The sequence below is a fragment of the Chelonia mydas genome, chromosome 17 (genome assembly GCF_015237465.2).
Source record: "Chelonia mydas isolate rCheMyd1 chromosome 17, rCheMyd1.pri.v2, whole genome shotgun sequence".
In the NCBI taxonomy this organism is placed as follows: domain Eukaryota; kingdom Metazoa; phylum Chordata; order Testudines; family Cheloniidae; genus Chelonia; species Chelonia mydas.
Window position 1 is genome coordinate 1,752,841 of NC_051257.2, and position 19,858 is coordinate 1,772,698.

Here is a 19,858-nt window from a genome sequence, read left to right on the forward strand (position 1 = left end):
ACTGGCTCAGTACCTGCCCTCTTCCTGTCCATGCAAACCCACACACAGTCTAACCTAACTCCCCACCACACGCATCTCCAGGACAGTTTCACATCAAGAAAAGATGTGAAACTGACAAAGCATGCAGATTACAAACTGAGTAAAGAGTGGTTAAAAAACAACAAAAAATTAGAATCTGTGTGTCTGGAATTCACCACTGATGTCAAGAACACTCTCCATGGGATTATGTGGCACCTTCAGCATGGAACATGCCAAAAAGCTTCATTGTTCCCAACACATCACTTCTGCATTTGGCTGCTTTGGATGACAGTTACTAGGGCCTGCTTAGTACAGATCAGCCAGCGGGGCTTGTCTCAGAAGTTGTGTCTCACGTGTCCCATCAACACACAAAATAAAAGTCAAAATTAGCATGGGGGAAGCATCTGAAGTCTGATGGGTCAAAAAGACAGAAAGCAGGTAGGGAACGCAGCCAGTGATCTCCCCTAGGATAGTCGGGGCCAACGATCGAAGGTTCAGTTCTACACGTGTCTGCTGGCCACACCACTTAATCCCAGAGCTGGCCCTGTGCAGCTCCATAGCTGCCTCCAGCTCCAAGAGCGTCAGAAGAAAGAGACAGCTCCCGACAGACGTTCAGAATCCGTGCTGCAAGGCCACGGCCTGAAGCGACCAGGCGAGCTGAGCCCAGGACAAGTCAAGTTTGTGATACAGCCAACAGTGCACCACCACAGATCTCATCTCTCTATTCCTATTGTACCCCTCCGCAGGCCTAGACCGACTGAGAGCAGGACACAGCTCCCAAAGGACAACCTTTGTTTACTCCTGAAGGTAAATGGATACGGTTCAGGGAATCTATACTTCTTCCTAACAGCTGATGACAACCTAACAGCAGAATAGGAAGCTGCATACCTGGCGCACTTCTAAGGATTAGTGATACTAATGACTACAGCAAAGGAAGCAGAACCCTGACCTCAGGCCCTGGCAGATTTTATAAGTGAAGGAGGTAACAGTTTCCAACTATTTAGTGTTGGAACATATCTGCAATTTTAGCTCTGCAGTTGCCAATGTGGATTGAAGAAATCCATGGATTTTAAGAGGTAACACCCTCACTCTATGCCCCTGCTTTTCCAGCTCACATCTCGGTTTCTCTTTCAAGCCCACAAACCAGTTTTCTCCATCTCCAAAAAGAAGGCAGCAGGACTTCAGACACACTTGTTCATTTGCTTCCCAGATCCCTGAGCCTCTTGCAAATATGCCAGAGAAGGAAGCTGGGCCTTTCCCTTCCTTGCTAGATCAGACTGGGACAACTTGGCTTAGCCCCACAATTACAGGAAACAGAACATCCATGGTTGCGAGTTGCTGTGATGCAGCAGGGAGAGAGAAAGCTCCTTTTCCTACCACATTTGCCAAAAGCTCAACAAGGGGAAGTGGAGGAATGTTTCTGATCGAAGAGAGGAGGGCCAAGAGGAAGGAAGGAGATGAAATGGGTGTCTCCCAAATACCAGAAGAGAGAGAATCTCTCTGGATGACAGTCTGATGGCATGGTATATGCTGAGAAAAACCACAGCTCAATGCAAAGAGACTATTCTAGGGCTGCTCTTACCTTCTATGTGATTTGCCAAAGGAGACGACTGATGGGAACTGACACTGCTCGCTACGGATTGAACTTTGGAAGGAAAGAGCTGTTGTATTCTCTGCAAGGCCAGAAACTTGATTAGCTTCTCATCCAGCATATTTATCTCAATCTCTGTTAATAAATAAAAAGCAATTAGTAAGTTACTCACAGAGAGGGCGTCATTTGATCTGCTGAGGGCTTAACTGTTCTGTTCCTACATTTTGCCATTTGCTTCTGTCAGCAGCAACTTCGTCAGGGAAAACTCTGCAGCCTCAAAAGTCGAAAGTACAGGGTGCTCTATTACTGTCTAAGTGCATTCTCCTCCCTAGCAGCACGTATGGACAGCAAGACTTGTAATCTTGGAGAGCTGCAGTCTAGACAGGAAAGGGACATTTGCGTTTTTTGGGCTAGGAAAAAGCTGAAGACTCTACATGTGGGCAGAGACACAGAAAGGCCATGTGTATTTCAGGCTCTTTTGGGCAGCAGGGATGGGGCGTGCTTCTTGTGAGACTCAAATTTACACCCTGGTTGGAAAGAAGCTTGACTAGATCTATCCCACAGATAAACGACAACTCCTTAGGAGCGGTACTGTCATTTTCAGGGTCGCAGTCTTTCATGGAAGGTTCAACTTAAAATTGTTAAGAAAGAGGGGAAATTCATACCAATCTCTATTTGGGTAAAAAGTAAATCTCAAAACAGATCACTGTTGCTGATAACGAGCAGCGAGGACGACAGTTAATCAGGACCTGCAAAGATCTGCATTGTACTCATGAACAAGTTAGTTAACCTCTTGCAAGAGCCGTCTCAACATCCATGTCACTGGTAAAAGAGCGAGTAAAAGCAGCAGAGCCATGGTGGCTAGTGAGAGTCCCGCTGCAAACACAGGAGGCCAAGACAAGCAGCCAGGTGTTTGCCAAAGGGAAGAGGGTCAAAATAACAGTGCAAGAAAGGCTACAGAGAAGGGTCACAAGCAACAGACTGATAATGAAGCTGAGAACTGTACAGCAGTCCTCTGGTTCCTCAGTAAGTCACCCTAATGAGAGTCCAGGTTTCCTGCTATCCCACTGAAAAGGAGAGGAAGACGTACCAGGCTCTGGGACAAAGGCAGAAAACGTAGCTGTAGAAAGATGTAACTGAAGGCAAACCCATAACAATATTGCAGCCCAAATGACTGGTGACTCTACAAAGAATACGCAATAACTGGCCTCAGAAAAGGTGAGGGAAGTGTCCTTGGATCACAGCTAAAATCATGACATGGACAAGCTGGGGGTCTGAGCATATGAATTCCACCGAGTAACGGGTCTGGACACCAACATTCTGGACAGACACCCCCAAAGCTTACGAGGTGAAACAGTCCAAGTACCAACGTGTGGAAGTGAATGAGACCCACGATTTTGACAGGGATGGGGCACTCCCCTGTTCACCCAGGGTAACACATGTCCACACCCCAAGCCCCCTTTACCAAAGTCACTCTCCCCTTTAGCAGGGGAGTGAATGCTTTAAGGAAAGGACCATTTCCCTCTCGGCCGGTATACACAGCAACTCTGGACAGAAAAAGAAACAAAGACTACTCACCGCCATTGCCATCCATTAATGCTTTCACAGAGCTGGTGAGGTCCAACATAGCCGCAGAGTTTAAAGTGAAAGATGAGGGGACAATTAAAGAGCTTCCTATGGATACGGTCGTGGGACTGACCTTACCATCTAGAGAGACATGAGAGAAGAGCAACGTCAATATGCACAGTCACTTCTGAGCTACTAATGAGCCCTCAACTTCTACTTCTAATTTACAAACTGCACAAAATTTTTGGCTAATTTTGCTAGTAGCCATGCTTTGAAAAGAGGAGTAACTCCTCTCATGACCCAACACACCTCCTGAAAGGAGCTCTAAATAGCACCACACCTTTTCCCAAAGCAGTTCTAGCCGGCTTAACTGAGTTCCGTTCCACGGGCTCCTGGACCTCTACCATCTGCTGACGGAATTCACATTATCCTGGAAGTATGACCTGTGGAGCAGAGCTGTAAGGTGTTTGGGGAACAGCTTGAAACCCAAATCTCACTGGACCCAGAGGGGAGAAATCTTGTGAGCAGTTTTTGTGTGTTGGGTTTTATACATTTGCAGAATTTTGGGTAAGAAATGTTTTGTTAACCAGAAACAAGATGAATGTTTCTGTAACTTGTTTTAGAGATCTGCTACTGCCAACACGAGTGCCATATGTACTGTGGAAGTCTGAAAGCTCCTTCCTGGGTGGTGAGAATGTAACAAAGAAGCAATACGCACACACGTGACTTTAGCTCATTCACAAACTGCAATCCTACTGCTTAAAATATTGTGACATTTGTAAAATGTCTGCTTCAGAACTACATAGCAGTGAAGGAAATCACACCCTCATGCCTCAGATATCCAAATCTCCTGCCTCTCCCTGATAATCTATTTAGAATTAGATGAGAAATACTAACTGAGTTTAAAAGGGACATTAATTTTTCCTTACCTAGATTCCCATAACCTTCCATTACTAGAACCAAGAATTAAAATCTAATTTATTTTTCACTTCCAATGTCAGTTTCTCTTTAGTTTAGGCTCATTCATTTGTTCTCTAGCATGATGCAGCATGAGTTGAATAAAAAATACTGGAGAGGAAACCTACATTCCACTAACATTTGTTATCATAGGATTTTTTTAATTTTACAGATGCTCTCTTGGTAGCTGAGTGGGGCTTTGGTTTGCATTTTATAAAATCTAAAGTTTGGGCCCAAACTGACCTGACATCATCATCCCTTTAAGAAGAATTTTCAGGATTATCCATGCTTTGCCGAACTCTTAGAAGCTTGAACATAATGTTTCTCCATATCAATATGGTCCCTTTTCCACCTGGTAAAATTTCCCTCCTCCCCATCCCTGTGCTTCCAGCTGAAGCAACAGCCAAGCCAGCAGCTGCATGTTTGCTTTCTCCTTTGTGCACAAGTGCGGTTAAGATGGTCAGCAGCCATGGGCATAGATTCTACATTAATGCTACTTCAGAGGAAAATCTGTCACTCATACCAGGGATTTTTAAGATAATACTCAAGTCAGCTAAGCGCTCGCTCTCCCCACTGTGTGTACTAACTGTTTGGATGCTCATTAGCTGGAAAAAAAAAAAAAAATTTACTTTAACAAACCAAACTTATGTGGGTATCTCAATCACTTCCCTGCCATTACAGAGGGCTCGGCCACTGGTGCACCTCGACCCCTCCTATTCTCTGCCTGGGGGCTGTAACACTTGGGTCTCATTTTGGTTGTTGAGTTTCGCGTTCAGGTGCTGGGTGGCTTGTGACACTGAGGTCAAACTTGATGATCTGGTGGTCCTCCTGGCCTTAAACTTGGACTCTGAACCCACCCCGCCCCATAGAACTGTACTGGGAACACTGCCACCTCTACAATTTGCATCGTGAGTGTTACATGTCCTTAATGGCCTCATTTCAGTTGCAATGGCTTTTTGAATCTTTATGTTGTACACTGATTTGCTGGGCTTAAATGAGTGTGAAGGTGTTGGTTTACTTGTTTTGAAGCTTGAGAAAAACTGATTAAGTTGTTCCTCTGTACAAGAAAGAAAATATCCCATTCCTTAGTTATAAAAAAATTACAATTTTCTGAACAGCTCTACCATTCAAAAAGAAGATTCACTATTTGCATTGCCATAATGGGTCTGCATATCTCGGACTTAAGTTTTTATGTTATCTGCTCCTAAGGAATACATTTTAGTACATTTGTCAGTGTCCATAGTATTGTAGATTTCTTTTTCAATTAGCAGCACAGACATTACTGGTGCAATTCGGGGTGGAGGCTGTTAACCACAAAGCTCACTGAACAGCATGTATTATGCCAGCCAACTTTCACTATTACTGTTGTAAACTTTATATTTGATAAGTAGAGCATATACAGGAAACCCAGTGTTAAACAGAATTGTCCTATGAATAACTTTCATATTTGGGTATACATCCAGAAGGACAAAGTTACAAGATGCTAAAACACATCGAAGGTTGTGCAAAAAGCAGACAGAAGACTACTGTAATTCATAGGAACCAGGGTGGAGCTGAGGTTGTACATGAAATCTTAACTGTGGCATTTCCTGACTAACACTCGGGATTTAGGGTTTTTTTTTTTGTATACAGCCTTTGCAAACAAATGAAAGGGGTCACACATTATGATCTTCACAGCCTTGAGTGCCTGCTTCTAACAGAGCATTAAAGCAGACATTTGAAGTAATCCATTTGGAAACTCCAGCCACCTTCTTAAAGGAAATTTACTGTTACAGTTGTCAAAATAGGAACTGTGACAAGAACACAGCAACTGAAGAGTTTAAATTACAGTGCGTTTCCAGAATTCCCAGTTCCTTCCGAACCTCTGATGGATCAGCTGTTTCAGAAAGCAGCACAGTGCTCCCCCTCTTCAGAGATACATTCAACTGGCAACACGCAGCACAGGGCCCAATTTCTGCTTCAGGACCTGTTTGCAATGCTAACCCTAACTTGTTCTCCATTGTGCCATGTCTGCGGGAAGCCTTGCTTCCTTGCACTTACTAAACTTCATGCTCTGAAAGAAAGATTTTTAAACACTCACTTCCCAGCTGGAAGGCCCAGACCTCCCCATCAGATGCTCACCTGAAGGTGGTGCTGGTGAACAGAATCTGTGTGTGGATCCGATGGCAGAGATCCCATCTCCCGTTGCCTGTGGAGGAGTAAGAGCCCTAGTGGCAGTCAAAGGGGAACCAATAGATCGCAGTTCTGCTGTCAGTGGGGGGCCTATCTGTGTCTGGACATTCTTTCTTTGCAAAGTGCTGGTGGTCTCTAGGCTGGCACAAGAGCTTGGTATGGAAGCAGGCATACTTGTGACTGGCGCAGAACCCCTTTGTGCACAAGAAACGGGTCCTGCTATGTTCTCCGTCTTCACGACAGTTCCAACTGTGTGATTCAGAAGTCCACAAGCTGCTGGGGGTGTGAGGGGCCTTGCCCATGTTTGCCGATGAGACAGCCCAGGTATTGTATTACCTGGGCCAATTAGCCTCTGAGACTCAGTCAAGTGTGCCGAAGGTTCAGAGGAAACACCATACAAATGAGGACCATTTACTTTAACATCAGAGGCTGTTGGCCCATTAGAAGTCCCACAAGATACTTTCTTTGACTTATCCATACAAGAGCTGCAATTGACATCTTCCTGTGATAAAGCCTGCTGGGATTGAGAAGAGCTCAAGGAATTCTGGGTGGTAATCCCTGAGGTGCACGACACGGAATAAAGGGAAGGCGTGAGTGCCTTGTCAGCTGCCTGGTAAGGGTTGGTGATTGAGCCGTCTGCCACAATAACAGGCTTAATATCAGCCTTCTCTGTCTGTTCAGAGTCCCAAAGCGAAGGCATCTGCTTAGCAGATAAATGTCTCAAAATGCTGCACTGGAGTGCAACAACACTACAGAGCCACTGAAAAAAGAAAGAAAACATCGGTAAGCTTCACAGGCTACAACTACAGGTTGGTCACTCATGCAGCACGCCCGCTTCAACCACCCAAATCAGCAGGTCAATTTACCCGGCATCACTCTGCCCGCTCCTGGAAAGGCAGTTCACCACCATAGCAAGACAACTAAATATAGGTATATTATGGAACCATGGTAGCTGTTCTGATACAAATGCAGTATCACGTGGTTAAGAGCACTATACCTCTGCCACATAGGATTTACATCTATTCCAGAATATACATCAATCACGTTGATACTCAAGACAAACATTTTGCCCAAATCCAAGCTAGTTACAGGGAGAGTCTGCCTTATGCCCAAAATTCTACCTCCATCTTGCTACAAGATTCAAACAGATTCCACTTTAACACAGTACTGGCCTTTCTATAAAATGGGTTTCTCTCAATCTTAGAGTGCATCCAGCCAAATGACCTGTAGAGAAAGCTGGAACAGACTGCAGAAGTACTTTGGCTTCCTGTACAGAAGCCTTTTTTAGGGACAGGGCAGAGAACCTGTTTAAACAACGAAGACTGGGGGAGGAGAAAATTTGCACTCTGAATTCCCTCAAGGCTTCCGAAGGCAGCGTGCAGACATTACCAGCTTCGGAGGCACTTTCTGAACAAGGATGGGTATTGGCCAAAGGCACATCACCATGCATCCTTCGCTTCCAGAACAGAATGGAGTCCCTACATTAGACTCATACACAGAGGCAGCAATTGCCTTCCACTGAAGTTTACACCACTCACACTGTGGGACCAGCTCATCTTGTCACAATCTTGTAACAGATGACAGAGTGGCTTAGAGAGTCAACCACTATTTGCGAAGGGATTTGTGGCTTACAATACTGCAACCCAGCAAGAGAACTCATAGGAGGTATAACATTCAGATTTGACATTAAAAATATGCCCATACAAAGCTTCCGAGTGTCCTCACATTAGTCTTACAAAAGCCACCCAGCAACATTAATGTTAACATACAAGTTAGTTATCTCCACCAGCCTTACACAACCAAATGGAGAACGCAATTTCCCTCTGCCACATAACGAAAATGTAAACACTCAAATCACACCAAGCATTATACCCTCATCACTCTTCCCCAGACCCAGTCAAAAACAGCCTTCTCTCTGTGCGTGGGAGGTGTGACGATGAGGGGAACATGTCTGCACAACTTAGGAATGCTGGCTGATACACAGACACGGAGCATTGCATGATATAGGGTATCCACCATCAGCTGACAGGAGATGAAGGATATAGACACCAGTCTATGGACAACGGACTTTGACACTGGTACTCTGACCGTCCAATAGCTATACTAAGGAGGCTGGAGCTGGGGGACATCACTTCCCCCAGCTTGTCGGTAGGGAACTGGGATTTGGAGAGTGGAAAGGTGCCAGCAGCAGAACAAAGCAACCTGGTGGTGGTGGTGGGGACAGACTGTACCCTAGAAGTGTGCCTAGAGGTGCTGAGATAAGAACACTGCATGGGCTCCATTCAGACTTGAGGCTTAACACACAATCCAGCAGCTGGATCCCCTCACAGCTGTCTGAGGAGCAGACAAGAGGAAGCGTTCAACGAGAGCTGCAATAGGTCACGGGAGGAGAGAGCAGGAACAGTCACCACTGCACATATATTCTAGACTTGCTACTCAAAAAGATACTTTGATCATATCTAACTGAAATGCACAGCAAAGAGGTCCTTGCACCACAGAGAAGCGATAGATTCAAAACGTTTGCCATCGTTTACCTCTTGTTGTTCTGACTGGCTGGCTAAGTGCTCAGAGTTCAAAAGGTGCTTCTGTGAGGATTCCTCAGGGACCCCATTACAGATGAGCTCACCATCCCGAATTGCTGCAGGTGCAAGTAAGGGGGGTGGAAACCGGTATTGAGATTTTATCGCATCAGGAACCTGAATTGTCAGGACGGAAGATGAGACATTAGAATAATTACAGGTGCGTGCCATTAAACTACAGTCATTCTTAACAAGTATTGTCCAAATTTACTACTAGCCGATGGTTTCCAGGCCAAAGAAACCAGAGATTGTGCCAACACCCGTCAGCACTGTGGCAGAGTGGAATACGAAAGGGGGACACCAGAAAATAGGAAAGTTTCAGGGCTATATGCAGACTTGGTTTAAGTTGACACAACTCTGCTGAAGTCAATGGAATTTCACCTGCTTATACCAGGTCTGAACTTTAGCCCTTAGTGAACTGGTTGTAGCATGAATGCATCCATTCAAACAAAATAAAAAGAGCGGGGAAAATGCATTTATTTAGCATCAAATGCCCATTATATGGAGTTATTCTGCCTCATTTAGATTGGGTGAAGTATTTCGCTGACAAATTAGAACACGTGAAGCAGTGCTAGTTCTTCCGACTGCAGCACCTGCTACAGAAGCAGGTCCTCCAACTCTCTGCTCTCTTTTAGAAGTTAGCCACCTCCAACATTGCAGGAGAAAACCGAAGCCTGCACCCCATGCTTGGTAGGTTAAAGAACTTTTCAGTTTCTCTAAATTAGTAGATGACAAAAAGCAACGTGTTCAACTCTGGGGCTCTGAGCCACACATTTAGTAGGATACCCTCTGCCCTGGCAACTTTGATTCCATTAAACCTTTATCCATCCCCCACAGACAAATAAGTATCTAGTCTTAGCCTGGAGGTTCTAGTAAAGATTCCCTCACATTTTGTTCTATCTTCCCAACTTGTTCCAAGAATGTATTTAAATTTACTACTCAAAAGGAGTTTAATTTATAAACCTGACTAACTTTAAATTGCCGCAGTGACTCTTGCACAGTACGGTGTTAAGCTAGCTGACCTGTTGTGATTGCCGAAAAATATTTGCACATTCTAGAGCATATAAAAACAGGATGGGCTGTATGGTGTATGCTTGCTTCCGTCTCATATACAAATCAGTAATATGGGGAGCTCTTAGCAACTTAAAAACCTTCCAATTTTGAAGCATGAGGGCAACTCACGGGAAAGGCAAGAGCATTTCTTAAAGTTGCATTTGAAAGATGTGTAGTTGCCACCAAGTGGCAAAACTGTGTAATGCTACTTAATTGGGAGGCTGGATAGCTAAATGTAGCTCCCAGAAAGCAGCCGTGCTCCACTCCCAAGTTTGAGATCAGGTGCTGTCGTCACTTCTTCCTAGCCCTGCTTGGGACACACCAAAGACTAGAGAAAGCCTTGATAATCCATCACACTAGGGTATGCCTGTTACTTGCCTTTTTATTATGCTAAAACATGTAAGCAAGGTTCTCCAGAATGTTTCCTGTTTTCACTTACCTTCAAACCTCTTCTCCTCACTGACTGAAGAACTCTGCGGTTGGGAGGGTGTTTCTTGTGGATTCGGTTCAGGAAATCCACCTTGACAACATGCTGAGATATGGTGTCTTGGAACCGATCAAAAACTCGGCACCGATTGCTCAGGGTCATGTTCTTCTGGTTCAGCTGGAAGAGCAGACAGAATACTGGCGCAGTTAGGATGACAGATCCCTATACCTGTTCCAAAAAATATCTGCCTCTTTCACAGTCAGTTGGTACTGTACCACCAGTACCATCAGCTCAGTGTTAGTGCTCTATGTTTATGAATAAAAAAATATAAAATTGTTTCTGCTAGAGGGAACAACTCTAAAAATCGAAAGAAAATATTTCAGTGGCCCAATAAATTAATGTCTGCATGTCTAATCTCACCAACAGTGGGTCTCCTGAGACAAGTATTTAGATACCAGCCATCAGTGGATATGAATATTTGACTATAAAATAGTCCCCACCAACTTGAGGCAGAGGGAACAGAGGGCTGATTCACACAGGAACTCCTTATTCAGGAAAGGGTAGGGGTTTTGGGGGGGATAGTTCTAGAACTTTGGAATGAAGAAGCTGAGATCTATGGAGAAATAACTTCTCTATATAAGCATTTCATCTACTGCTTTTCTTCTGTCCAGAGGTTGCCAACTTGATCACATTTTTATCTAAAAATCAAGCTTCTCAGAGTCATAAACACCAATTACTATAACAAAGAAAATTAGCAAAATCAACATTCTACTTCTTCAGTTTGTTTACATTGTGTATAGTCAGTTTATTGCTTGTTGAAAACATCCTTAGAAATACTAATGGAGAAGCAATAAACTCTTTTCAAAGTTTTTTTAAAATTAGTCCATTAATAAAATTGAATCTGACCATGTCCTTTTAACATCCATTTACTATTATAAACTTACCACCACGTGTTCAATATGATTTGGACACATCCATCTGCCCAGGGGCATGGCAGTAAGAGGGGGCTCAAGACAATCCATGTGGAACAGGAGGGGGCAGTAATCACACTGAATAAGAGGTGCCACTCTGCAACTCCTGCAAAGAAACAGGGAAACAGCTGCTATTTTTATTATTTCCTAGAAAACCAAAATTAATGTTGCTCACCACCTTCCTATGCTACAAGTGGGAGGGGAGGGATCACTTGTAGCCAATAATTAGAAAGAGACCGAAGTGGCCCCAGCCACACAATTTATGTAACCTAATAAAGTTACTGTAGCTCTCATCCTCCCTTTCCCCTGAATTATTTGTTGCTATTGTCTAAAATTAGGCAACAATGGGGTAATTTGATCTGTGTGGAGTCCTACTGGACTGAAGTCAAATGGGCACAAAGATCTGCCCATGCAAATCCAAATGCAGGATGGGGGCCTTGGATTGTAAAATCCTTTGGGAAGGACTGGAGCAGTGTCCTTTGTTCCCCAGGCACTCCATAGAAGCTGTATAAACAGTTCTGAACAAGCTGCTCTCATTCACTACTGCTTTGGCCAGTAGGCCCATTACCAAGGAAACTCATGGACCCTAAGAGCGACCTCCAGGGAGTTAAATTATTCCCAACTACTCCACTCCTCAGAGAGGTATATTATGTTGCACCGAGAACTTTTACTTCAGAGAGACGGAAGAGGCCATCAAAACAAACTGGACATGAGAGGGGGTCTCTTTCAAATACGCTTGTTCTTCCCAGCCACACACAATTCATTTAATGAAGCCATCAGCTTCATCGTAGGTTTCTTTTTTTAAAGCTTACCTGAAGCTCCTCCTCACTTCCCACAGCTCACAGAGTGAAAGAAGACACTGAGCATAGCTGTACTGTGATTCGGTTTCCACAATAATATGATTTAGACTATCACTTAAACTGACTTTTTGGGCTGGGACGTACATTCATGGATATGGATCACTATTCCAGCAACCCAAGATTGCGTAAATATTTAGCTCTGTGGTTCTGTGATTAACCATTTCTGAGTGTCCCTTGCATAATCTGGTGGCATGCATCTTTGTCAGCAATTTTCTGCCTTTTGTTTCTGAGCGTTATTTTCTCCTAACACCCTCTACATGCACCATAAATTACACTCACTACTACACAATTTTTACTCATTCAATGCCTTTTAAGATCAAAACTGGTATTTAAGCAGAGGATGCCAAACTTTTCACAAACAATAGAATTTCATCCACACCAAGTGAAACTCCCAGAAGTGAGAGACTTGGGTACCTGTTGCATGTGAAGCAGACTTTCACCGGCAAGGGAACCAGACCATTATGGTCTAACTCATGTTGTGCTTTCTTGACATTCTTTCCCGTGGTTTCCTCCTTCCTCCTCCTCTTACTAGTCCCTGAAAAGTAAATTAAAAGGTTTTGCATTACTTGTGTGTAACAGAGATCCTATTCTGATCACTGTAACTGGAGCAAACGGATATACACATCCATCTCTAGCACAAACAAACACACTTATCTAGGAAGAGGCTAGCAAAGCTACTTAGGGCACCACAGCCCTGACTTAAATCTGGTATCAATTTAAAAGAAGGGGAGATGAGGAATACAAAAATAAAATGAAGGCAAGCCTGTTATTTGTAGACATGAGCCAAAAAAGCAAGCAGCCATCTAGATTTAGTCAGAGACAATATCTAGGCTAAACTGAGTTTCCAAATTATCAACTTGTTACTTATTTAGTCTGAAAGTCTATTCCAAGAATACAATGGCAGTGAATAAAAGTTCGGCAATTAACAATCCTAACAAAATACAAGGAGACTTCCTCTGGCTGGTAAAATCCTCTGGCCGGTGTCATTTGGTCTGGCAGAGGGCGTCCGAGAGCAGCTGTACACTACTCTGTTAAACTCTACTGAAGTTCCGGCCAGTCCGGCATTTTGCTATTAAACAGGTTTCCAAGTCCTGCTGCGTGCCCTGGAGCGAAATAAAAAACTCATCTATTGTTCTAGTGAAGCAGCCACATCTGAAGAGGAGCTGGAGGAGAGTGTACACCCGCACCACCACCACTTGCGGAGGGGGCATCGAAGCCAGAATTAGAAAAACATGTCAGCAGAAACTTGCATGAACTGGACAAACAAGAGCACAGAGAAGGCAGCGAGCACTTCTGCAGCCACCAGCTGCACGTCTGACCTGTAAGCTATGCACGTAAACAATATTTACTCACCTGGAAGTGCTGTGGTGCAGGTCAGTTCATTCGGCAACTGGAACTGGGTTGGGTTTCTTTCCATGGCAGCTGCAATAAGAAGCTCAAAGGGTCGCTTCAGCTGGGGCTGCCCACAGTCCATTTCTGCAATGGCAGAGTCATCATCCACATCAATTATGTCCTCGTCTACATCATTCTGTTCTGAATTGGGAGTCTCAGTGCTGGCATTAGATGTAGGAGTGCCAGGCCGACTTGCTCTCCGTTCCAAGATCCTGGCATGTGCAATTGCCCTGATGCTGGTGCTAGACCTGTCCAACAGGTCTGTGTCACTTGTGGGGGAGGTGGTCCTTTTCCCAGATTTGTCCACCAATCCATTTACCTGCCCCAGCTCCTTCTTCTGTTCTCGCTTCTGCATAACATGAAGAGCCACACTTACCACTCGTGCCATATAAATAAGTACACTGGCCCTGATACATACGTAAGCAAAGATTGAACACGTTTCAGAAATGCTATATGAACAAAAGCTCAAGACATTTATTGCAACAGTTTCTCACCATGACATTTAGCTTTAAGCCAGTAAAAGCAATTTGGTTATTGCTAGTGTGACTAAGTCACACTACTACTAAAGCAGTTAGAGCAGCCAGGCGTGGGAGGAGGTTAACCTACTTGCCTTTCGCCTCTGGAGACTTGGATTCAAATCCAGTCTGGACACGAGTAACATGTTTAGTGGCATCAGATTCCAAATAAATACTTGAGGTCAACCAACCAATGTATTTGGGAGACCATATTTACCAATGACACCTCTTAAACCATGCGTTCTCAAACTGGGGTCGCCAGGTTATTACATGGGCGGCTTGCGAGCTGCCAGCCTCCACCCCAAACCCTGCTCTGCCTCCAGCATTTATAATGGTGTTAAATATAATTAAAAGTGTTTTTCATTTATAAGGAGGGGGGGCCCCACACTCAGAGGCTTGCTTTGTGAAAGGGGTCACCAGTACCAAAGTTTGAGAACCACGATCTTAAAACAATACACAGTGGACCATTCTGCTGCCTAATACAGTGCAGCAGGGTTTGCAGCGTTTGAGTCCATAGCAGGACTGCTCAAAAACGAGAAAAGAATTAGAACGATGACTTGAGAGCACATAAAAAGTAAAAACTGCAATGTGCCAACTTAACACGAACTGGCCACTTCTGCTCAGGAGAGTCTATGGGGAGTTGAAGGTAAGGAAGGAAATCAACGCTAGAAGCTAAGGACTGGAATAGCAGAGGCTGGTGCACAGAAGGGTTCAAGTACATTCGCAGAAGTGTTCGAAGCAGCATGCAGAGTATTTGCCCACACTATGCCTAGTACGAAGAATCAGCCGCTGGGAGTAAACAAAGTAATTAAAAGCCACCATAATAAAGTGGGGGAGTATGGAAAGGAACATGGAATACATAAAAAGAAAAGGAGTACTTGTGGCACCTTAGAGACTAACCAATTTATTTGAGCATAAGCTTTCGTGAGCTACAGCTCACTTCATCGGATGCATCGGAAGCTTATGCTCAAATAAATTGGTTAGTCTCTAAAGGTGCCACAAGTACTCCTTTTCTTTTCAAGGTATTTATGTGTCAGATATGCTAAACATTCGTATGCCCCTTCATGCTTTGGCTACCATTCCAGAGGACATGCTTCCATGCTGATGATGTTGTCACGGGGTCCCCGGGCAATGCTCTGGAACTGCTCCCTACGAAGCCAGGCAGGATTCTGGTGGAGCCTCCTCTCTGTGAGCAGACTGTCTTCAGGGCAAGAAGCTCACACAGCTTCCACCTTCCTGGGTCTGACCTTGGAGCATTCAGCATCCTCTGCCCCTCCGTGCGCTTCCCACAGGGAGTCCGCCCAGGCGGGCTCCTGGGGAAGCCAGAGAGTCCTGCACCCCAACTTCGCAGTCAGACATGACTCTTAGCCAGCCAGTAAAACAGAGGTTTATTAGATGACAGGAACACGGTCTAAAACAGAGCTTGTAAGTACAGAGAACAAGACCTCTCAGCCAGGTCCATTTTCGGGGGCAGTGAGCCAGACAACCACATCTGCACTTCATGCCTCATCCCCAGCCAGCCCCCAACTGACTCACTCTCCACCCCCTCCTCCTCTGGGCTTTGTCCCTTCCCACCCCCCACCCCCCCCGCGCCAGGAGGTCACCTGACTCCTTTGTTCTCCAACACCTTTAGCTATCACCTTGCAGGGGGGAAGGGCCCAGGCCATCAGCTGCCAGGAGAGAGAGAGAGTCGGCCATTTATGTACACTGGCTCTTTGCTCTGCAACAATTACACCCCCTTATCCCACCACCTAGAGACTTAAGAAATGCATAGGGGAAACTGAGGCACCCCTACAGTATTCCAAAGAAACATTAAGAACAGTCCCGCTTCGTCACAGATGCTTGTTAAAAAAATAATGCGTTAATTAAATTTTGACAACTCCTTGGGGGAGAACTGTACATCTCCTGCTCTGTTGTACCTGCATTCTGCCACTTATTTCATGTTATAGCAGTCTCAGATGATGACTATACACGTTATTCGTTTTAAGAACACTTTCACTGCAGATCTGACAAAACGCAAAGAAGGTACCAATTTGAGATTTCTGAAGATAGCTACAGCACTCGACCCAAGGTTTAAGCATCTGAAGTGCCTTCCAAAATCTGAGAGGGACGAGGTGTGGAGTATGCTTTCTGCTGGTGGCATCTGACTCAGATGATGAAAGTGAACATGCATTGGTCTGCACTGCTTTGGATTGTTATCGAGCAGAACCCATCATCAGCATGGACGCATGTCCCCTGGAATGGTGGATGAAGCATGAAGGGACATATGAATCTTTAGTGCATCTGGCATGTAAATATCTTGCAACGCCGGCTACAACAGTGCCATGCGAATGTCTGTTCTCACTTTCAGGTGACATTGTAAACAAGAAGCGGGCAGCATTATCTCCTGCAAATGTAAACAAACTTGCTTGTCTGAGTGAGTGGCAGAACAAGAAGTAGGACTGAGTGGACTTGTAGGCTCTAAAGTTTTACATTGTTTTGTTTTTTAATGCAATTTTTTTGTACATGTCTACATTTGTAAGTTCAACTTTCATTATAAACAGACTGCACTACGGTATGAGGTGAATTGAAAAATACAATTTCTTTTGTGTTTTTACAGCACAAATGTTTGTAATCAAAAATAGAAAGTGAGCAGTGTAAACTTTATATTCTGTGTTGTAATTGAAATCAATATATTTGTAAATGTAGAAAACATCCAAAAATACTTGAATGGTATTTTTTTTAATTGCGATTACTTCTTTAAAATCGCTTGACAACCCTAATTTTGAGGTCTCTAGCCAGCCAGCCTTCTTGGTGCTCCTAGTTTGGAAGGAGCAATGGGCATAATTTATTACGAGTCACAAGGGGCAGCATCAGCACAGTTTAAGGATTTAGCATTCACATCAATCTACATGAAAGCTGTGAGACGTGCAGCATATGAACCTCCAAGGGAGAAAATGGGTAAAGACAGTTGAACATAGGAAAGGAGGGGAATCCCGCTTAAAAAAAAAAAAATAAAAAAAAATAAAAAAACGAAAAGCCAGCAACAACAAAACCAAACCACAGGGAAAATCAGGAGCAGAGAAAAAAAGAAATTGAGCCACCAGAAAGAGAGACTTTTGTCCGATACAGGTTTTTCGGAAGCAGCATTTCTCTTTTGTGTGAGGTGCTGGAATGAGCAAAAATTGAGGGCTAAGCCATTCAAGGTAAGGAAAAGAGGTAGAGAAAGCAAAGCCATTGCTCTTTTTAAGCTGACCTTTTTATTGTTGAGACAAGTTTCTGAAGCGTTACTGTCTTCAGGGTACAACAGCATCACAAGTGATTTGCCAGGAGCAAGAGACCATGATAAAAGGTGTCGAGTTGGAGAAAGCAACGTGTTAGAGGGGAATTTGTGTGGCACGTCATATGAATGGTTTCCTGGATAATTTGGTGCAGAATCTCTTTAAACACTTGGGTACACAGTCTGAAGACGTCATTGCTGCAAAATCATGTTTACATTTAGCAAGGAGAGTTTCCTGGGAAATAGCATGTCAAAAAACCAAGCCACAATCTTGCCCAATCATCTCTCCATCCTGTTCTTACAAATAAGGAAGTCATAATTCACAGCAATTTCAGTCTGTTGCTATGGAAACTGTTGTGGGGGTCAGAGTTTTGTTTTGTTTTTACTAGCCAGAATCAGGAGGCACTGCCATAAAAGCATCAGACACTAAAGATGGGAAGCCACATTAAGGCACAACTAGTCCATCTCCTTTGCCCATGCAGAATTATTCCCTCTGGGATTTTTTAGTGCAGTTTGTTTTTTCCTGTCCAAGATTTAATGTGGAAAATTGCTGTTTGCTGGGGGTATGTTACTAAATTAATGTTTGTAAGTCTGGATTTAAGTTCAGTTTTGTGATTTCTAATAGTAAAAGTCAGTACAGGAATTTGGGACTTCCTTAGAGTTTTCTGTGCACCTATTCGTAACCAAAACCTCTCTGCTCTGCCAAGCTGTCTAACCTTCACTTTACTTTCTGCAATTCCATGATCTCACACACACTGGAGCAGAACTCTCCAAGGTTTTGTGTCTGTGGGGATGGGAAAAGAAAGGTTGGTGGGAGGGAAAAAGGGCAGAAAGACTCAAATATGAGTGAAACGTTTGGAAAATAACACAGAGTGAACAGTTTAGAAGAGGGACACAAAGAACTGAGTTTGTTTGGTTAAGAGGTTTTACCTTTCGGCGCACAGTGCAGCGATGACACATCCACTCCCCTGGAGGCAACATTTCCTCACTCAACGGAGGGTTACTACAAGAGGAATACAAGACACAGTTTACTTTCAGATTTCAGCTTGCAACACTGAGAACATTTCAAGCTGGCCCAGAATAATTCTGAGAGTTTCCATTGCCAGGAGTCTTCTCTATTTTATTCAGGTTCATGGACTGTGCTCCCTCTGTAGGCAGTTCTTTGTAATAAACCTTCTATCACCAATGAAGCAAATTATAAAATCTTATAATCTAATTATAAAACACTCACTTCCACCTTAAAATATTCTGCTGTGAAAATCAGCCCTCCATATTAAGCACTTATTTTCCACAACTGTGGTGCTTACCCCACCCTTTGCAACAAGAAAACAGACTACACTTTTGGTGCCATGTAAGTCATTGCATTAATAGATGCCAGTTTCACTGCCCTTAAATATATACACCTACACACCTTTATAATTCGAACAGTGGGGTCTTAAAGTTCATTTAGAGCCTGCCATAAGACTGGATCAGATTCTTGTCCAAGAAAGAACTACATCAAAAGTCCCCAAAACAAGTGACAGAATTTGTCTTCTAGTTTACAGCCATGATCCCTCTTCAACTGAGGGTGTCTACACTGGAGATGGAGGTGTAATTTCCAGCTTGAGGAGACATATCTCAATCAAAGCTAGTGTGGGTAACACGCTAAAAATAAAATAAAGGTAGTGTGAGCAGTGGGATGGACTCCCTGTCCCAACTACTGTACACGCCTAGGGTCCTTGACAGGATTGGGCTTGGAATTGCTAGCCACCCTGCCTCTGGGATCCACTTCTATTTTTAGTGCACAAACTCAATAAGAGCTTGTGTGTGTACATTTACACAACTGGGAAAGTACACCTCCAGCTCCAGTGTAGTTGTGAGCTGTAAGTGAGCTGTTGCCATGAAACTCACCTGCCCAGGAAGAGAAGAGACAATGCATTATACCTACCAGTACATTAGAATCAGCTAAGAGGCAGCAAAACACATTCATTTTCTGCATTAGTTACTATCAATCATAATAAGGCCTGGTATTCCACCAACGCATGATATATGCACTTTGACTTGAAGATATGAGCTTAAGATTTGGCTGACCCAAAAGAATCAGCCCTTGGCCATTAATGAACAGATACTGTACCATGTCAACAAGAATATCTCCAAAACTGAGAGATGTTTGACTCATGTATGCAGTATAAGTCTATACTCCTTCGAATAGCATTTTCTGTGCCTTCCTTCCCACTATATTTTAATCTCCTTTGTCCACTCCTCCTTCCAGTCTATGTGTTAAGGCCATGGGTGAAAGAATTACAAAGTTACCGCTTGATCACAGATTGGGAAGGGTGGAAACCCTTTTCATATGGCTTAACTACAATTCTTTCAGTTTTCTGGAAGCAACAGAATTGTATAAAAATATTTGCTAGGATCCTGGACTGTGGCCACGAGCAGCTCCAGTAGAAAGCATACAGAAGAACCAGCAGACAGGCTGGCTGAAGCAGGAAACGTGGCAGAGAATTTGGAAAACT

General features: G+C 43.9%; 1 protein-coding gene across 2 annotated transcripts in view; it reads right to left on the bottom strand.

The window, feature by feature from the left end:
- PHF12 (PHD finger protein 12) overlaps positions 1 to 19,858 on the bottom strand; it is a 44,999-nt gene that overhangs the window by 6,011 nt on the left and 19,130 nt on the right. The window contains exons 3-11 of one of the 2 annotated variants that reach the window (XM_037880226.2): positions 18,291 to 18,363; positions 13,548 to 13,935; positions 12,609 to 12,729; positions 11,308 to 11,440; positions 10,376 to 10,540; positions 8,839 to 9,000; positions 6,254 to 7,064; positions 3,188 to 3,316; positions 1,601 to 1,744 (exon numbers count right to left, since the gene is read on the bottom strand). In XM_037880226.2, the coding sequence (XP_037736154.1) occupies positions 1,601 to 1,744; positions 3,188 to 3,316; positions 6,254 to 7,064; positions 8,839 to 9,000; positions 10,376 to 10,540; positions 11,308 to 11,440; positions 12,609 to 12,729; positions 13,548 to 13,935; positions 18,291 to 18,363 (2,126 nt within the window). The remainder of the gene's footprint in view (positions 1 to 1,600; positions 1,745 to 3,187; positions 3,317 to 6,253; positions 7,065 to 8,838; positions 9,001 to 10,375; positions 10,541 to 11,307; positions 11,441 to 12,608; positions 12,730 to 13,547; positions 13,936 to 18,290; positions 18,364 to 19,858) is intronic. The other variant, XM_037880228.2, reaches the window with a different exon arrangement.